This window comes from Thalassophryne amazonica, chromosome 17, assembly GCF_902500255.1.
Source record: "Thalassophryne amazonica chromosome 17, fThaAma1.1, whole genome shotgun sequence".
NCBI classification, from domain to species: Eukaryota; Metazoa; Chordata; class Actinopteri; order Batrachoidiformes; family Batrachoididae; genus Thalassophryne; species Thalassophryne amazonica.
In genome coordinates, this window is record NC_047119.1 from 64,305,599 (window position 1) to 64,324,964 (window position 19,366).

The window sequence follows — 19,366 nt, forward strand, 5'->3', positions numbered from 1 at the left end:
TACACACACCCACACTTGACTGTCTTTGTTCTCGCCAGCAGTACCAGATCCGACAGTCGGGGACGGTGATCACCTGGGAATTCGGGACTTGGCGGCTCCAGTATTCACCAGGTTCTGTGGAGGTGGAAATTGTGTGGTTCCGGCTCTTCTCAGGACAGACGTCTTCTATCCTCGAGCCTGCCCACACGTCACCTTGTGGATTGACTGTAATTATATTCTGAGATTGTCTGTATGTTCGTTGTGCACATTTCACAACATTAAATTGTTACCTTTTGGCTCATCTATTGGCCGTTCATTTGCTCCCCCTGTTGTGGGTCCGTGTCACTACACTTTCACAACAGATTTGTCTAATCAAAAGCCCAGTCTGAAGCATCAGACAGCCATAAGATATCAATGCATGAATAATGTAAACAAGTTGAGGACAAAACGGTAAGCAAATGTGCAGCCAGCGGAAAAGCTCTGAGCCTGATCTCCACTCTAAATTTTGCTGACAGACTCAGACTCAGCTGACAAGGAACTAATTTTGCAGATTTCAAAAGGAATTTTGTGGTACAAAAATGAACCTACGTTTCCTTGACCTGCCATGGTGTGACACAGGCTTTAACAGCAACAACTCGACAACATATTTTGCACATTGCTGTCTTTTGAGTGACATTGATCTTTTTGAATCCAAACCACCTCCACTAGTGAGGATGATCCATGTCTACCAGCTACTGTAAATCTTTGGAGGTAGTTTGCCAGGCTAGAGGTGTCTGCATCTTTTCTCCTTTTTCCCTTTATTTATTCATTAATTCATTTTTTTTTTTTTTTACCTCAGTCATGCTAAGAGCTAACCTGTATTACAGTGATGCATGCTGCTAGTGAGAGATTATGTAACTATGAATATCTGCTCTGCATTGTTGCCCAATGCAACTGATTATTTCTAATTCAAAACCTGCTCAAAAATCACCTTAAACTGGAAAAATTTAATTTGAAACAACCCCATCCAGCAACATTGCTCTAATAATGTCAGATTGCACATTATTAAAACAACTACAATATTACTGTAGACGATATACGGTGCTTTCGGAAAGTATTCACAGCGCTTCACTTTATTCCAAAATGGATTAAATTCATTTGTTTTTCTTTAAAATTCTACTCACAATACCCCCATAATGAGAATGTGCTAAAAGTTTTTTTTTTATTGTTTTTGCAAATTTATTAATAATAATAATAATAATAATAATGATAATGATGATGATGATGATAATAATAAAAAGCTAAGAAATCACATGTACATAAGTATTCACAGCCTTTGCCCTGAAGCTCAAAATTGAGCTCAGGTGCATCCTGTTTCCACTGATCATCCTTGAGATGTTTCTACAGCTTAATTGGAGTCCAGCTTAATTGGAAATAAAACCATCTAAAACTCCAGCACAGTCTATATTAGATAACTCCCAGCTCTGGGACTTACATGTGGAAGAATTTAACCAATGGACCAGAGTGGCTTTTAAAATATGGTTAAAGACTTGCCAAAGGTTTTCGCTTGAGAAAGGTGCAAAATTGTTGAAGTGGATAGCATTCGACCCAGAATTTATAACAGCGAGTTTAGATAAACAATTTAGAGAGTGGGTATGTAATGGTGTAATAGCTTAACCTGGGACTCCCTTTACCATCTCTCAGATGTATACAACCTGGGGAGAAATGATTTCATCAGGTATCTCCAGGTTAGAGATTATTTATCAATGAAATCAAACTAATCACCAAGACCCAAATTTAATTCATATATTTATTAATGCTTATAAATCCAAAGTAGACACCTTATCTCACAAATTCATAAATGAATACGAAACTCCAAAAATTATTCAACTCACTATGTCAAACAGAGGTGGGAGAAGAAATCTGGCTTGGAGGTATCTGAGGAGGATTGGTATGGCATTTGGGACAATCAAGCTAAGGCCGCCAACTTGAGGTCATGGTGGGAATTTTGCTGGAACTGTGTTACACGATATTTTATATATATTTTATATATATATATATATATATATATATATATATATATATATATATATACACACACACTTTTTTATGCTATTATGTGACTGAAGAGTGTTTCCAGATTGTTAAAAAAAATTTTTTTTTTTTCTTGAATTGTTGTGAAATGTGTTTTCAAAAATAAATGTGACTTCTGCTCCTTGTACTCTTATAGTCTGGAGAATATGGTGTAATTTTCAGTCCTTTATGTGTTTTTTAAATGATTGTGACCTATTTTCTGTGAACCCAAACTTGTGGGACAAAAGTTCCAAAGAGGAGTTTCTCAGTCATATGCAGAGTTTTCTTCTAGCGCCGAATCAGCTGGTTCTGGATTGGTAGGTTCCCACTTAAAATCTGGTTTGGAGTGCTTCCCTCCTCGAGTGGCTTGTTGAATGCTAGTTTTCAGATTTACATTGTTGATGAGACGGAACACCAGATATAAAAATTCTTAACATTGGAAAATAACAGATAAACTAATTGTGGAAAATTCTGTTTTGTAGAACTTGATTCACTTTGTTTTGTTTGCTTGTTTGTTTTTTGGTTCTACAGACACAGCGCAATGCGGTTCTCCTAACGGACTCCAAATCAAAGTCTGTGAGCAGCTCCTGTCTTCTAAGACTTTCCTGACCTTTAAGTTTGACAGAGATGCCATCATGAAATGTTTTGACTACTGAATGAAGCACGATGCCTCTTCTGTACCGTCGTGACTCCATGTGGCCTCAGAGACTTTTTTTTAAAGCTCACAGTTATGCTATCGTTTTGATTTTACAATTCAGTGCTTGTCTCAGAAATGTTTTGTATGCTGAGTTAATGTTTTTCTCTGTTCTATAAATTAAGATTTTATACTTCCAAATACATAGGAAATATAAAGGAACACTGAGGAAGAGAAAATGGTCTCTTAAACGTGGGTGTGTTAAGGTTGTACTTCCAATTTATTCTGGCCAAATTTCTCAGAATTGTAGTTGTCATCGATCATGTTATCTGCTTTAGTATTTAGTCAGGACGACATGCAGCCAAATGGGTTTCGGACCATGTTGAAAAGTTACTGCTGACGTGTTCTCCCCCCCAAAAACATGAATATATTACTGTCATAAAGTGAACACAATCAAGACAAAATGTAATGGAATCACTCGCTGTTTAAAGTATTTATATGCAAATAGTTCATTCCACTCAGTTTAACTTTATGATTTTTGTTTTTTCAAGGAGATACGTGTTTTCACGTGAGATGTTTTACTGTGATGTTGAGGTTCTTTGCCTGTTGGCTACAGTGAAAATGTTGTGAATTTCAGTATTAAAGTTACTTTTTGCACTCTGTGTTTATTGAATAAAGTAGGTCTCTTTAGGTACTCCCATGTTTTCACTCGGGGTCACAACAGCAAATTTGATGTTGATTTGGCCAGATTATCTCCTTGACGTAACTCCACGTTACATGGAGAAATGTGGCAGGCACGACTGGGGTTTGAACCAGGAACCTTCTGCACTGAAACCATGCACACTAACCACTTGGCCACCATCCTGGTAGTTGAATAATGCACCATATTGATTAATCACATATTTGAAGCTTTTTCATGTTCAAGGTCTTGTCTGGGAAAACTGCGCATGCACATGTGCACCTTTTTATTATACTTTAATAATTTCAATTGACAGACACTTTTTTACAATTATGTTGTGTGACATTTTTCCACTAACATACAACAATTTGGAAACATGCTTAAGGGCATCTCTCACTGCAGTCAACTCTATCTTTTAAAAAAATGATAGTCATTTTTCGTCATGTTTTGGATAAAATTCACCATAACCGAGTGATCCACTGTCTGCTCTCTGATCTGTTAACATGCCCAGAGAGCGTCCCACGTCATGCACCATGCATGACATGGGAAGTACACATACTGAGTTTCCTGTGTATTCCAGGCAAATAATGCATCTCGACCCCTTTTGATGTTCCTGTCTTGGCTCCTGCATACAGTCGGCAATGCGCATTTCCTGATAAAGTGTATCCCTGATATTCAAATGACAACCTGTCACAAACTGTCTCGCATATTGAAATTAACAGGGTGCACTTGCATTGCCAAAATGAGGAAATTGTTTCCTTCATCCGATATAAATTCTACAATATACCAGATTATAATTACTTCCAACTCTAACTTGTGCGAGTCCTGATAAAGATGAGAAAAGTAAAATAAGACAGAGTACATCTGAAAAATGATAACAGATTGAATAATTGAAGGTAAAGGGCCACTGAAGAGGAGAAAATGGTCAGCTAGGTAGGGAGGTGCCACTCTGAATCATTTTCTAGGTTAACAGAACTTTAAAGTCAGACCTCACAGAGAAAGAGAGACAGCAAATGAGGGGAGGCCAAAATCAGTGTAATGTGGTCGAACTTTCTGGTTGTCAGAATTCTGGCAGCAGCATTTTGAACCAATTAGAGACCCCTAATGCTGGACCGTGGTAAACCAGAGAATAAATCATTGCAGTAGTCCAGTTTAGAAGAGACAAATGCATGGATCAGTGTTTCTGCATCAGCCTTAGGCATGATGGGACAAATGTTCGCTATGTTACGAAGGTGGAAGAAAGCAGTCCTAGTGATTTCTCTGATATGTAGGTCAAAAGACAACATGGAATCAAAAATCACCCATAGGTTATAACCTATAGGAAGCATTAGCTAGTCAAACTAATGCTGAACTCTCACTGGACCAAGGACTATCAATTCAGTCTTGTCTGAATTTAAAAGTTAGAAATAGCTAAGACATCCAGCTTTTTACTAACACTACGCTGTTCTCTAAAGTCTCTGTGTATGGGATTACCAGCAGTTAATGGCATGTACAATTGAGAGTCATCAGTGTAGCAATGAAAAGTAATCCCGTAGTGCAGCAGCAGTATATGCTATATAAAGAGAGAAAAGCAGGGGGCCTAAGACTGAACTCTGGAACCCCGTATTTCATGGTAACAAAGTTTGAGGTGACGTTATTGTACAGGACACAGTGAGAGTGACTGGTTAGGTAACAGAATCAGAAGAAGTTTATTGCCATTGCCAATGAACAGGATTCACAGACTAGGAATTTGCTTCGATATAATGGTGCAACATTAAACAGAGAGCAATATAAAATGCTAAGATAAAATATACAATATGTGCCAAAGTAAGACAAAATATAAGATAAAAAATGACATGAAATATGAAAGGCTGTGTGCAACAGAAAAACAGAAAGAGGAACAGAAAAAAAAACTGCAGTGGGAGGAGGGCAATTAAAACCAAAGTACATTGTCTAAAGTGACCTGTGATGAAATGATAAAGTGACAGAGTTAAGGTTAAGGTGACTGAGTTATGAGGTGTTCATGAGTGTAACGGCAGAGGGGAAGAAACTGTTCTTATGGCAGGAGGTTCTGGTCCGGATGGACCGTAGCCTCCTGCCCGAGGGGAGTGGTTTGAATAGACTGTGTGCAGGGTGAGAAGGGTCAGCTGTGATCCGACCTGCTTGGCCCAGAGTCCTGGAGACGTGCAGGTCGTGGAGAGATGGAAGGCTACAGCCGATCACCTTCTCAGCAGAGGCCACAATGCGCTGCAGTCTGTGTCTGTCCCTGGCTGTGGCCCCGGCATACCACACCGTGATGGAGGAGCAGAGGATGGACTCGATGATGGCCGTGTAGAACTGCACCATCAGCTGGACAGGCAGCTTGGTCTTCTTCAGCTGCCGCAGGAAGTACATCCTCTGCTGGGCCTTCTTGATGAGGGAGCTGATGGTTGACTCTCACTTGAGGTCCTGGGTGATGGTGGTGCCAAGGAAGCGGTGACAGACCACAGTGGTGATGGGGCTGTTGGTGAGGGCGAGGGAGGGCGGGGGGGCTGTGGCTTTCCTGAAGTCCATGATCATCTCCACTGTTTTCTGGGCATTGAGCTCCAAGTTGTTGCTGCCACACCAGGTCACCAGCCGGTCCACCTCCCTCCTGTAGGCAGACTCATCCCCATCCGAAATGAGTCCGATGAGGGTGGTGTCGTCTGCAAACTTGATGAGCTTTACGGAGTCATGGCTGGAGGTGCAGCAGTTAGTGTACAGGGAGAAGAGCAGAGGGGAAAGGACACAGCCCTGTGGAGATCCTGTGCTGAGAGCCCGAGTGTTCGAGACATTCTTTCCCAGCCTCACATGCTGAGTCCGGTCCGTCAGAAAGTCTGTGATCCACCTGCAGGTGGAGTCGGGCACGTGGAGCAGAGAGCTTGTCCTGGAGCAAAGCCGGAAGGATTGTGTTGAATGCAGAGCTGAAGTCCACAAACAGGATCCTAGCGTAGGTTCCTGGGGAGTCCAGGTGCTGCAGGATGGAGTGCAGGGCCAGGTTTATGGCGTCGTCTACAGACCTGTTGGCTCTGTAGGCAAACTGCAGGGGGTCCAGGAGGGGGTCGGTGATGGACTTCAGGTGGGATAAAACTGGGCGTTCGAAGGTCTTCGTGACTACAGACGTGAGAGCCACAGGCCTGTAGTCATTAAGTCCAGTGATGCATGGTTTCTTGGGGACTGGAACAATAATGGAGGACTTTAAGCAGACTGGACCATGGCATGACTCCAGGGAGGTGTTGAAGATCCCCGTGAAGACTGGGGCCAGCTCATCAGCACAGTGTCTCAGGGTGGCAGGAGAGACACAGTCTGGGCCTGGGGCCTTACGTGGATTCAGCCTTTTGAAGTGTCTTCTCACGTCCTCCTCTTGGACGGAGAGGGCAACGGTGAGAGGGGGGAGGTCCGTGGTGTTTGAATATCCAGTTGTGTGGGGGGTGGGGAGGTGTGAGTCCTTGTCTTCAAAGCATGAATAGAAGACGTTCAGGTCGTTGGCCAGCTTCAGGTTGTCAATAGAACGAGGTGCTTTGGGCTTGTAGTTGGTGATCTCTTTTAACCCCCTCCACACAGAGGCTGAGTTGTTGGCAGTGAACCTTTGCTGCAGACGTGAACTGTACATGGATTTAGCCTTTGCCACCTCCTTGCTAAATCTGTACTTTGCACCTCTATAGCTGTCTCTGTCTCCTTCTCTGAAGTATGATGTCAACCATGCAAAGATAATCCCAAAATGATTCTCCAACCTATCGAATAGTATACAATAATCCACTGTATCAAACACAGTGCTAAGATCTAACAGTAACAGAATGGTAGTAGTGTCCGAATTCACTGCAAGCAGATCATTTACCACTTTAGTGAGAGCCATCTCAGTGGAATGCTGCAATCTAAATGCAGACTGCAGTGGGTTAAAGAGGTTATTCTCAACAAGGTGGTGCATGAGCTGCTATGAAATCACTTTTTCAAGGATTTTAGAACAAAATGATAGGTTTGATATCAGTCTATAATTTTTCAGGAGACTGGGGTCAAGGGTTGATTTCTTAAGTGTTGGTTTAATCACTGCAGATTTGAAACATTTAGGAACCGATCCCAAGGTTAGTGACAGATTAATAATTTCTAACACAATAGGCCCAATAGTAGGTCACAGGTCCTTAAACAGTTTTGTTGGTATAGGGTTGAAAAGACAGGTTGTGCATTTAGCAGAGGTTAGAAGTTTTGTCAGTACACCCAGTGAAATAATATCAAATTCAGTAAATCTATGTGAGATATCAGTGATGGCACCCACATTGGTAACAGGGTGCAGTGCTGGGACTAAGGCATGATGGGATATATTTAACCTAATGTCATTTATTTTTGTTTTGAAGTAATCTAAGAAATCTTGAGCTATAAATAGAGAGCGACTTGTCCTTGAATAAGTGTTACCAAATCAGAGTAGTAGTCCTGCTTTGTAGCCAAAAGTGTGTGCTTATATTGCAGAACAGCATTGCACTATGCAAGGTGGAATACTTCTAATTCTGAACTATACCATTTTTCACTGTAGACCTCTAGACTTAAGCTTTGGTCTCACTGAATAATAAAGCCATGAATAATGAGTCATGTATGGATTTGTCAGAAATTTCAGTGATTATTCAAATAATGAGCCACGTATATGAACATTGCGCAAACAATTAGAAAACACTGAGTAATTGCATCAGCACGCACAGTGCAGATATCTGATTGATTATAAAAGATATATTAAATCTATCATAAACATACTTTTTCAGCTGCTCATAAGAAGAAATGAACATGCAACTGTTTTACCAAGCCATTACAATATAAACATTACAAATAATGACCTGTTAGGCTGTTCCAAATACATTCTCCACCTCATGCAGCACAGAAAAGGGAGAAAGAAAAGCTCCAGCTGAAAACGATCCTCCGTGATTCCAGAAGCGATTACAGTGTTGTGTGGGCCGCTGAAGAGGAGGTACTGCTGGCCCACCACCACCAGATGGCGCCCTGCTTGGAGTGCGGGCTTCAAGCACGAGAGGGCGCCGAAACCAGTGGAGTGACAGCTGTCACATCATCACCACCAGCTGTCACTCATCTACGTCAACCTCCATAAAAGCCAGACTGCAACTCCACCTCCCCGCCGAGAAATCAGCTACCATACAGGTAATTTCTCTGCTGAATTTAAACTGACTAATAGTCTGAACTTCTTTGCAGCCGTTTTCCTGTGGGTGTTGCCTTATCTGTGGGATTGGCGTTTGGTGTGATCAGCGACGGCTTCGCTTCACACCCCAACCAGATAAGTGGTTAGACAGGAGCTGCACAAGTGTGTGACTGGAGGTGGAGGTGCTCCCTCCCTTACAGAACACAGACTGTGGGATTACTGAGTGTGCGTACTCACACTCATCAAAACTGTTTCTGTTCTCTGCCAGCAGTACCGGGTCTGACTGCTGAAGACAGTGGCCACCTGGGGCGCAGGGCTTGGCGGCTCCGGTGTTCTTCAGATCCGTTGGTGGTGGAAGCCGTGTGGGATCCGGCACTTCTATCTCCAGACGTCTTCTATCTTCGAGCCTGCCACACGTCACCTTGTGTATGATTGACATTCCGCAATATTGTTATTGTCTGTACTTCGTTGTGCGCTTCACAACATTAAATTGTTACTCTTTGGCTTATCCATTGTCTGTTCATTAACGCTCCCTGTTGTGGGTCCGTGTCACGACACCTTCCCAACATACAGGTGTTTTCAACATACAAACTCTGACAGAAAATGATTAATCCACTACAAAAAATTGCTTTATACACAGCATCCAGCCCACAAAGCAGGTGGGATTGTCATGACGAAGAGCGCGAGAGGGCGGAGCCGAAATAGCCTGTCCGAAATAGCCTGTCCTGTCCTTGTAGCCGCCAGGTACTCGGAACAGCCTCACCACTAACATGCCTCTAACATCCTCATTTGTCCTCGTAGTAACTTGTACACAATCTGCCCCACACTGTTTTTGCTAAATTTTGAACTTCTTGAAATTACCACCATGCTCAGAGATGAGCCTCGTTAGCCCAATTTTCTGCCTCTAAGAACTCCTAAGAGCCACTATTCTCCCATGTTTGTTGATTAACTGGACTTGCACCAAAAAAAAAAAAAAAAACATGCTACGTGGCTCATTATTCATTGTTCACTTTATTCGGTGGTATCAGGGCTTTATGCTTGAGGCCACGTAATTGATCCAAAGTGATTGTGTTTTTTGGGGATGGGGCATGGTTTTAATGTAGGTGGTGAGATCATGATCAATGCACTCGTGAGTGCTGAGTTTACCCTGTTCACTATCTACTGAATGATCATGTCCTGAAAGTAATGCTAAGATATCCAGCAGTCTGGCTCCAAATTCAGTTGTAATTAAGGACTTGTGATGATCAGTGAGTGTCTTGTCCTAGTGGTCAAGTCAAAGAGACTGTAAGACTACTGACGCAAGAGGCATAATGTCAATATTTAAGATGGTGATGCCACGAACAAGGACCAAATCCAGGGTATTTCCACAAGTGGAACCCTGAATGCATTGCTGGAATCCTAATACATCTGCAATGTTCATGAATAATTTGCACAGGGGGTCAGATTAGGCTTGTTTACATGAATGTTGAAGTCACCAACAATCAGAATGTCATCGGCTCAGGTTGCCAAATTAGAGATAAACTCACCAAATTCATCTAAGAATCACAGGAGGGCAATGGACTGGTTGGTATTTATACAGTCTATGCTACCGTAGATGGAAAATGTGTGTGTGAAAAAGCAGAAATAGTATTGATGGACTTGTGACTTTGATGGACTCCAAGTATCACACAGAAAGAAGCCTTATACAATTTGAGCTCTCAGACACTAGAATTACAGAGCTTTGAATAAAATCACTATTCCCTGCAGAACAATCGCACTGGACCCTCCACACAGTTTTGACTGTCACTACAGTTCTACAAATGGCCTGTAGGGGGCGACAATATGCCTCTGTTGCGTTTCGACTGCTGTAAAATTTACCTTCATCACCTCGTCAGAAGAAGTAGTAGACTGTGGCGGCGAAAAAGAATCGTTCTTTTGATGTGGTTTCTTGGTTGTCGGTAAGATTCATAAATTAAGATATTTTACAGCTAATTTATAGTCATGATATGTGGCTGTTTTAATAAACAGCTTGCTTTGGTAAACATAGTGCGTTAGCAATGAGCGAGCTAGCAAAGATGCTGTCAGCCGAAGCTAAGCGCCGTGTTGTTAAGAAGCGACACTTGTGGCTACGCTGCTAACATTTAAAAGTATTTAAGTGGGAATTTTAATTGCGCTATAGTTTGTCCTTTCTTACTAGGCCTAATTGTGGAGTGATAGAACTACAGCGACTGCGGTTTTTGAGTTTCTCTTGGTATGTATCTTGAAAATAACTTTCAAAGTTATAAAAATCATGGTGAAGTTTTTTTTTTTTTTTTTTTTTTTTTTTTTTTTTTTTTTTTGGTAGGGCCGTTTCACAATCAACCAATCGACCAACAAAGTTTAGTATGCCATACATGGATTACTACTACTGCAGTAATGGTCCTTGCAAAATGTGCATATGTTGGCCGTATATTGCATAGAAAGGTGTACTTTAAATTCTATCAAACACATTTCTTTTTTCTATACATTTCCATTATTTCTACAAAGAAGTTTGCATTTTTACATTATTCTTTTCAAGAATTTCCAAACTAGATGTAGTTACCACACCTCCCTTCTTTCAGTATTTAATTTCATGAAAAGAAATGCATTTTATAAGCTTTTAATTCAACACTGCTTTTGAGATGAAAGTTCTGAATACCTGAAGCTCATGTATCAAAGCCATGACTCCATACTGCTAAAGCATTGGTCTCACTCACACATTCTCACAGCAGTGCAGATCTGTGACCACACATTGCATCATTTAGCACACATTGTTCTCTTAGAAACACTGGATTTCAAAATACAAGATGCTGGTGTTGTAACATGAAGCCAAACATACAGGAAGGTTTTTGATGGTCATGTTTTGCATCTGTCACATCAGTGTTCGTTTGATGCTCTGTAAGACATGAGCAGACAATAGCTGTGTTTTGCTTTGGTGGAAGGAAGCACTTTTGAGAAGAAAAACATGGTATTGTGTGTTAGATAATTTTTCAAGAGATTTGTGAAGTTTTGACAAAGTAGTTGACTCTTTTCACTATGCTTAGAGGTTTAACAACTGTGCCGCTCACTCTCTCATCTTCAACTGCTTATCCAGGATTGGATCTCTGGAAAACTGTAACAAGCAATGTCCAAAAGGTCTGCTGTGGCCCACACTGCGTAAATCTAATTCTTGCTGTCACTGGTAAAGTAAATTGTTGCTGTTTTGCAGCTCATCATGTCATATGAAGGCACATCATCACAAAAAGCAGCAAAGAACCAAAGCAAACCATCGCAGGATTCTCTTTGCAGCAGGCTAAATGACATCCGCATCAATGAAGAAGTCAAGATAGCTGTGAACGTCGCTATGGAGAGATTTCAATACAGTGATGATAAAGGTATTGCTGTTATTGTTATTAATATTTATATAATCACAAAAAAAATGTTGGTGCTGGGTAGGAATCGCCTTGTCCATCTGTCGATTCTTGTAAGTGCAACTTCTCTTAAACCATTTTCATTGAAATTTCACATAATATGAAGATATACATGAAGGCAAATAATTCCAGTCTGATGTCTTCAAAGGGAACCAACTGTGTGTGTGTATATATATGTATATATGTGTGTGTGTATATATATGTATATATATATGTGTGTGTGTGTGTGAGCCTAAATGTACTGATGCCACATTTGTTGAATCACTGTCCCTGGATGAAATCAGACCGTATTGAGTTTAGACGCCACCAACTTATGAAAAAAGTTTACTTTTTTATGAGTAAGGGTAAAATTTCACAGATGAGATGGCCGCCGAATAGCGATACTGCATACAATGATTTCATAACTGTGCAGAGTGAGGTTTTATGATATGCTGTCTTTTGCACAAAACACAAACTTAAAATGGGAAAAATATTGATTAGAGTCTGGTGTGATGCATTGCAAAAAATAAAACGTGTAACGTTCTGCCCGGTAAAATCATTCCAATGTGAATGATGTAATCAGTTCATAAATGTTTCATGAATAACGAAAGCTTACGCGTTGTATCACTGTTTTAAAGTGTCTGATGGCAGCTCTGCTGGTCAGATTAAAGCTACTGTACCAAACTCGTACCAAACTGTAACATTTAAACACAAATATGAACCGAACTGTGACTCCTGTTTACCGTGACTTCTCGTACTACCATTTTTCTTTCACACCAGTGTTTGGTAAGATATCATGGCCAAGTGTTACAAAGTATGATAAGGACTGACACTGTCTTTCTTTGAACAGAAATGGAATTTCCTTCATCCTTTCACGCTCATGAGAGGGCTTATGTTCATCGTATGGCACGCTCTTTGGGCTTCATTTCTCGCAGCAAAGGGTAAGTTTTTCAACTGTGGCCATGTCTTCATCAGGTAGCTTGGAATTGATTTTGGAAATAGTTTCCTAAATTTGACTGGGAATAAAATGATCAAAGTACAACCCCAAATCAGAAAAATGTGGGACAGTATGGAGCATGCCAATTAAAAAAACAGCAAAAATCATCTGCAGTGATCCTTAAATTTACTTTGACTTCTGTTTCATTGGAGACAGTGAACCCAAGATATTTCATGTTTATCTTGGTTCAACATCCAATTTGGTAATTTGGTTTATATATCGTGTGTGTGTGTGTGTATATATATATATATATATAATGTATGTATGTTCATTTCAGGTCTACAATTCTTCAAATTTAAATGATTATGAATAAACATACAAAGTACTTGAACTTTGGAAGGACATTGGCTTTCTTTGCAGGTTTTTTTGCAATGGGAGGGCTGCTTTTGTAGCTTTTGTCACTTAAAGGGAAAAATAAAAGGGGGAAAAATATCTAAGTGCAGGTGATCAGTTTTACAGCTCCTGCACTCTGTTACCATTGAAGGTTTCATCCAGTATAGTAGATGCCCTTTGCGTTTCACTTCCTAGGAATGGTGCATTTCAGTTTCATTTCCTAGGAATGATGCATTTAAGTTTCATTTTCAAGCAGTTAGTTTCAGTTTCCTACAGAAACCTCATGGCTCCACACTACTCCATTAAAACTCAAGCTCTCCGAGAGCATTAATTTCAGGGGAAGGATTGAAGTGATAATGTTGATGACGGTGTGGCACTCGTGTTGCTCATCAACCTCTTAATGTTAAAACATTTCAATAAAACTTTGTGTGTAGAATGATAATTATTATTTACACTACTAAGAACTCAGTGAATGGTTGAGCAGTAAAATCATTATTATTTTATTTTTATTTTTACCAAAAGTGCATTCCCAGCTGTACTTACTTGGGTGGAATAGTGGTTAGTACTCTCAGCATAAAGGTCCACGGTTCGAGTCCTCCACGACCCAACTCATTTCTGTGTGGAGTTTCCTTGTTCTCCGCGTGTCTCTGTGGGTTTCTCCGGATGCTCCAGTTTCCTCGCACCATCAAAACATGATCATTTGTTATAATAATATTTTAATTTTACATAAATTTAGGGTTATATTGAGTAAATATGAATTATATGAATGCATATGTGAGGGAAAGATATAAATCTGTGCACAGACTGTAATAGATATGAGATGTAATGACATGGATAATTTATGAGGAGTTAAATTAGTGCCATTTAACCCAAACTGTGGGCGCAGCCCATGGCCACATAGTGGTCTGCAGCCACGGCAAAAATCACAGGGCACAAAGCACCCCCACTCCCAGAAGATGACATGCATGACACCACAGGGATTAAAACCTTCGGGGGTCCGTGGATGTGCAGGCATGTTGAAGTTTTATTTCTGTTAATTGATCAGCCTTGGAATGTCAGAGACTTCATTCCTCCACTCCCTGAAACTACATCTGGTCCGGTATCAGGGACTCCATTACCTTGCATGTAGTAGATGGTGGATGCTGGCCGATAGTTGTTTGGTAGCACCTTGTTACTCTTCTTGTGCATAGGTGTGAGTACTGCAGTCCTCCCGTCCAGTTGTGTGTTGCCAGTCTCTCATGTTGCTTTGAATATTCTGAACAAGGGATAACTCGGCTGGTCCACACATTCAATAAGTATTTTTGAGTGTGTCTTGTGCAAGCCTTGCACAAGACAAGATGACAGTTGCCAGTGCAGAGGGAAGGGCCTCTAGCAGGAGTAGGGGAAAACTACAGAGGATCTTCAGACAGCACAAAATCCCAGTTTACTTTAAACCGGTTAACACCTTGAGACAGAAATTAGTTCACCCTAAGGACAGGATCCCTAGTTACAAACAGACCAATGTAGTGTATTATATCAGAGTCAGAAAAACTGTAATGAACACTACATAGGTGAGACTAAGCAACCTTTAAACAAGAGGCTATACCAGCACCGCAGAGAGGTCGCCAGTGGACCTCAGTCTGCAGTTCATCTCCACCTGAAAGACACTAATCACACGTTTGAGGACAAGGAAGTTAAAATCTTAGCCAGAGAGAAGAAATGGTTTGAGAGAGGTGTCAAGGAAGCATTCTTTGTAAAACAGTTGAAACCCAACCTTAACCGGGGGGCGGGTCTCAGACACGCTTTGTCTCCTGTTTACAATGGGGTACTCAGGTCAAAGCAGTTTCAGTCTTTTGTTCATGGCAATGAGTCATTCACGTCATCAGGAGAGTCGTCAAGGGAGCCATCAGGGGAGGCTTCACTCCCATCATTAGGGGAGTGCTAACTAGAGCACAATAGGTGCTAATTAGAGATATTGTTTAGTCACTAGCCTATAGCAGTCGGCCTCTCGGTAGGAGGGGTCTGGTTAGGTTAAAAACTCCAGCTTTTGTTGACTTCTGGTTTATTCTTCTCTACAAGAGTCAAGACAGAAGTCAGACTACCAGAGCAAGAATTTTAGTTGAGGAAGCTTCTGTGATTTGAAGCGAAATGTCCTCACGTCAAGCAACCCAGTCCAGTCGAAGATTCAAACTTCTCTACTCCCCCCCAAAATTCTGCACACAATTCGGTGTTTCAGCATTTCCCATTATACCTCTGGTGGCCGCCTGCACTTCCCAGAATGGACCGAGGTGCCAGAGTTCCGCTGTCTTACAGCGTATGTAAACAATGGCAATATTTCTTTATTCACAAACTTTTAAAAACAAAGTTGTACAATAAAATGGAATAAAAACCCTGAAAAGAAATACATAATGGTAAAAACAGCACCAGGGGCCTCATGTATAAAGACGTGCATGGATTTCCTCCTGAAATATGGTGTATGCTAAAACCTACAAACTGGTGTAAGCACAAAAGTTGAGCATAAATTCTAACAATGAAATGATCTATGAAAGAGCAGTGGCCTAAGCCTTTACTGTAATAGGTACAGTGGGGAAAATAAGTATTTGACCCCCTGTCAGTTTTGCAGGTTTTCCCACCTACAAAGAATGGAGAGGTCTGTAATTTTTATCGTAGGTACACTTCAACTGAAAAAAATCCAGAAAATCACATTGTATGATTTGTAAATAATTAATTTGCATTTTATTGCATAAAATAAGTATTTGACCCCCTACCAACCAGCAAGAATTCTGGCTCTCACAGACCTGTTAATTTTTCTTTAAGAAGCCCTCTTATTCTGCACCTCTATTCTGCACTTTACCTGTATTAATTGCGCCTGTTTGAACTTGTTACCTGTATAAAGACACCTGTTCACACACTCAATCAATCACACTCCAAGCTATCCACCATCAAGACCAAAGAGCTGTCGAAGGACACCAGGGACAAAACTGTAGACCTGCACAAGGCTGGGATTGACTACAGGACAAGTGGAAGAAACACAAGATGACTGTCATTCTCCCTCAGTCTGGGATTCCATGCAAGATCTCACTTTGTGAGGTAAAGATGATTCTGAGAAAGCTCAGAACTACACAGGAGGACCTGGTCAATGACCTGAAGAGAGCTAGGACCACAGTCACAAAGATTACTTTAGTAACACATGATGCTGTCATGGTTTAAAATCCTGCAGGGCAGCAAGGTCCCCCTGCTCAAGCCAGCACATGTCCAGACCCGTTTGAAGTTCACCAGTGACCATCTGGATGATCCAGAGGAGGCATGGGAGAAGGTCATATGGTCAGTTGAGACCAAAATAGAGCTTTTTGGAATCAGCTCCACTTACCATGTTTAGAGGATGAGAACAACCCCAAGAAAACCATCCCAACTGTGAAGCATGGGGGTGGAAACATCATACTCTGGGGGTGCTCTTCTGCAAAGGGGACAGGACGACTGCACCGTATTGAAGGGAGGATGGATGGGGTCATGTATTGCGACATTTTGGCAAACAACCTCCTTCCCTCAGTAAGAGCATTGAAGATGGGTCATGGCTGGGTCTTCTTGCATGACAATGACCCCAAACACACAGCCAGGGCAACTCAGGAGGAGCTCTGTAACAAGCATTTCAAGGTCCTGGAGTGGCCTGGCCAGTCTCCAGACCTGAACTCAAATCAAATCAATTTTATTTATATAGCACCAAATCACAACAAACAGTTGCCCCAAGGCTCTTTATATTGTAAGGCAAAAGCCATACAATAATTACAGAAAAACCCCAATGGTCAAAACGACCCCCTATGAGCAAGCACTTGGCGACAGTGGGAGGGAAAAACTCAATAGAAAAGCTTTGGAGGGAGCTGAAACTCCAAACCTGAAAGATGTGGAGAAGATCTTTATGGAGGAGTGGACCAAAATCCCTGTTGCAGTGTGTGAAAACTTGGTCAAAAACTACAGGAAACGTCTGACCTCTGTAATGGCAGACAAATATTTCTGTACCAATTGTTAAGCTCTGTTTTTTTTAGGGGGTCAAATACGCATTTTATGCAATAAAATGCAAATTAATTATTTAAAAATCATACAATGTGATTTACTGGATTTTTTTTTTTTTTTTAAGATTCTGTCTCTCACAGTTGAAGTGTGCCTACGATAAAAATTACAGACCTCTCCATTCTTTGTAGGTGGGAAAACCTGCAAAACTGACAGGGGGTCAAATACTTATTTTCCCCACTGTATGTGTAAATCTTGTAGTTGCAATGCAAATTCTCATCTGTAATATAGTTATCCAAGGCTCTGGTACAATAGGAATTCATCAGTGTTAAAATCACCTGCAAGAACAACATAAGACACATCTATATCATTGCAAATAATGTCAGTGTCATTCAAAATAGAATGATACTCAACAAGGTTTTGACCAAGACTATTGTCGTCACAAGGCATATATACACATACTAGGAGAAACTTATACTGTTCAGTTTCAACAATTACAGCACATAAATGACTATAATTATATTTTACAGGTGTAACCTTAGCAAGAATACTTGCTCTCCAAACAATCATGAAACCACCGTGTGGTCCACACTCTCGTCTATGGCACTAGCACCATGCGTGACAACATTGTCATTTTGTTGATCAGACCAGCCAAATTGTGTGTTAAACCTCTGGGGTCGACGCCGTCGTATACCAAGTCTAAGACCAAGCTTTACTAAATTATAGATAACTTTTTAATGATATGAGATAGAAACTTACTTTTTTTTTTTATTGCTGAAAAGTTAACTCCGCATACTTTTGAGCCAGCCATCGGCCATCTTTATACTCCTCATAGAAGCTGTGTGATGACGTGCGCAATGTGAGTGTCCAATCGGAATTGGTTCACTGTCACATGGTTTTCCAAAATCCAATCGTAGGGCAGATTTACCTCACGTGAAAAGCCGAAGATCGTTTGCAGGAGTGATATGTTACTAGTTGGCCCGTTTGAATAGCCCCCTGGGTGCTCCAATGAGTACATACTATCAGTACATACTCAGTGTGCCCTGCGCCATTACGCACAGCGATCAGTGAAAGTAGGAACAGACGGAGAGCCTCTGATGACAATCTCACGTGCTCAAACAAAGAGTGTGTAACTATCAGGATCGCTCCACTAGTTTGCATGTGAATGTTACTGGATAACTCTATTGCTTTCTCTGCGTGAAGCACTGGTTACCATATCAATGGACAACAAAACGCATAGACCATTTTGTATATATTGTTCAAAATGTGCATTTGTGTTTATTGTTTAAACCCTTTTGTTGCACAGTCTTTCACACAAGACCTCAAATTACCTTTATAAAGTGTCAAAACAGTTGTTTATTATATACTCAACAAAAATATAAACGCAACACTTTTGGTTTTGCTCCCATTTTGTATGAGATTAACTCAACGATCTAAAACTTTTTCCACATACACAATATCACCATTTCCCTCAAATACTGTGCACAAACCAGTCTAAATCTGTGATAGTGAGGACTTCTCCTTTGCTGAGATAATCCATCCCACCTCACAGGTGTGCCATATCAAGATGCTGATTAGACACCATGATTAGTGCACAGGTGTGCCTTAGACTGTCCACAATAAAAGGCCACTCTGAAAGGTGCAGTTTTGTTTTATTGAGGGGGGGGATACCAGTCAGTATCTGGTGTGACCACCATTTGCCTCATGCAGTGCAACACATCTCCTTCGCATCATCCGTGAAGAGAACACCTCTCCAAAGTGCCAAACAGCAGCGAATGTGAGCATTTGCCCACTCAAATCGGTTACGACGACGAACTGGAGTCAGGTCGAGACCCCGATGAGGACGACGAGCATGCAGATGAGCTTCCCTGAGACAGTTTCTGACAGTTTGTGCAGAAATTCTTTGGTTATGCAAACCGATTGTTCCAGCAGCTGTCCGAGTGGCTGGTCTCAGACGATCTTGGAGGTGAACATGCTGGATGTGGAGGTCCTGGGCTGGTGTGGTTACACGTGGTCTGCGGTTGTGAGGCTGGTTGGATATACTGCCAAATTCTCTGAAACGCCTTTGGAGATGGCTTATGGTAGAGAAATGAACATTCAATACACGAGCAGCAGCTCTGGTTGACATTCTTGCTGTCAGCATGCCAATTGCACGCTCCCTCAAATCTTGCGACATCTGTGG

The 19,366-nt window shown here is 41.2% G+C and overlaps 2 protein-coding genes and 1 long non-coding RNA gene across 5 annotated transcripts in view; 2 read left to right on the forward strand and 1 right to left on the reverse strand.

The window, feature by feature from the left end:
• Positions 1–3,353, forward strand: part of dcp2 (decapping mRNA 2) — a 44,676-nt gene extending 41,323 nt beyond the window's left edge. For all 3 annotated transcript variants that reach the window (XM_034191508.1, XM_034191509.1, XM_034191507.1), the window contains one exon: positions 2,563–3,353. In XM_034191508.1, coding sequence (XP_034047399.1) covers positions 2,563–2,687 — 125 coding nt within the window. In that variant the 3' untranslated portion in view covers positions 2,688–3,353. The remainder of the gene's footprint in view (positions 1–2,562) is intronic.
• On the reverse strand, positions 399–1,839 carry LOC117528891. The gene is made up of 3 exons (XR_004565902.1): positions 1,828–1,839; positions 1,671–1,673; positions 399–563 (listed from the first exon to the last, which is right to left on the reverse strand). It is a non-coding gene; the product is annotated as an uncharacterized LOC117528891 (long non-coding RNA).
• Positions 3,354–10,317: 6,964 nt separating the features above from the next.
• The window catches only part of LOC117529122 (3'-5' RNA helicase YTHDC2), a 143,088-nt gene continuing 134,039 nt past the window's right edge, over positions 10,318–19,366 (forward strand). The window contains exons 1-3 of the mRNA XM_034191822.1: positions 10,318–10,418; positions 11,687–11,852; positions 12,718–12,808. Coding sequence (XP_034047713.1) covers positions 11,693–11,852; positions 12,718–12,808 — 251 coding nt within the window. The 5' untranslated portion in view covers positions 10,318–10,418; positions 11,687–11,692. The remainder of the gene's footprint in view (positions 10,419–11,686; positions 11,853–12,717; positions 12,809–19,366) is intronic.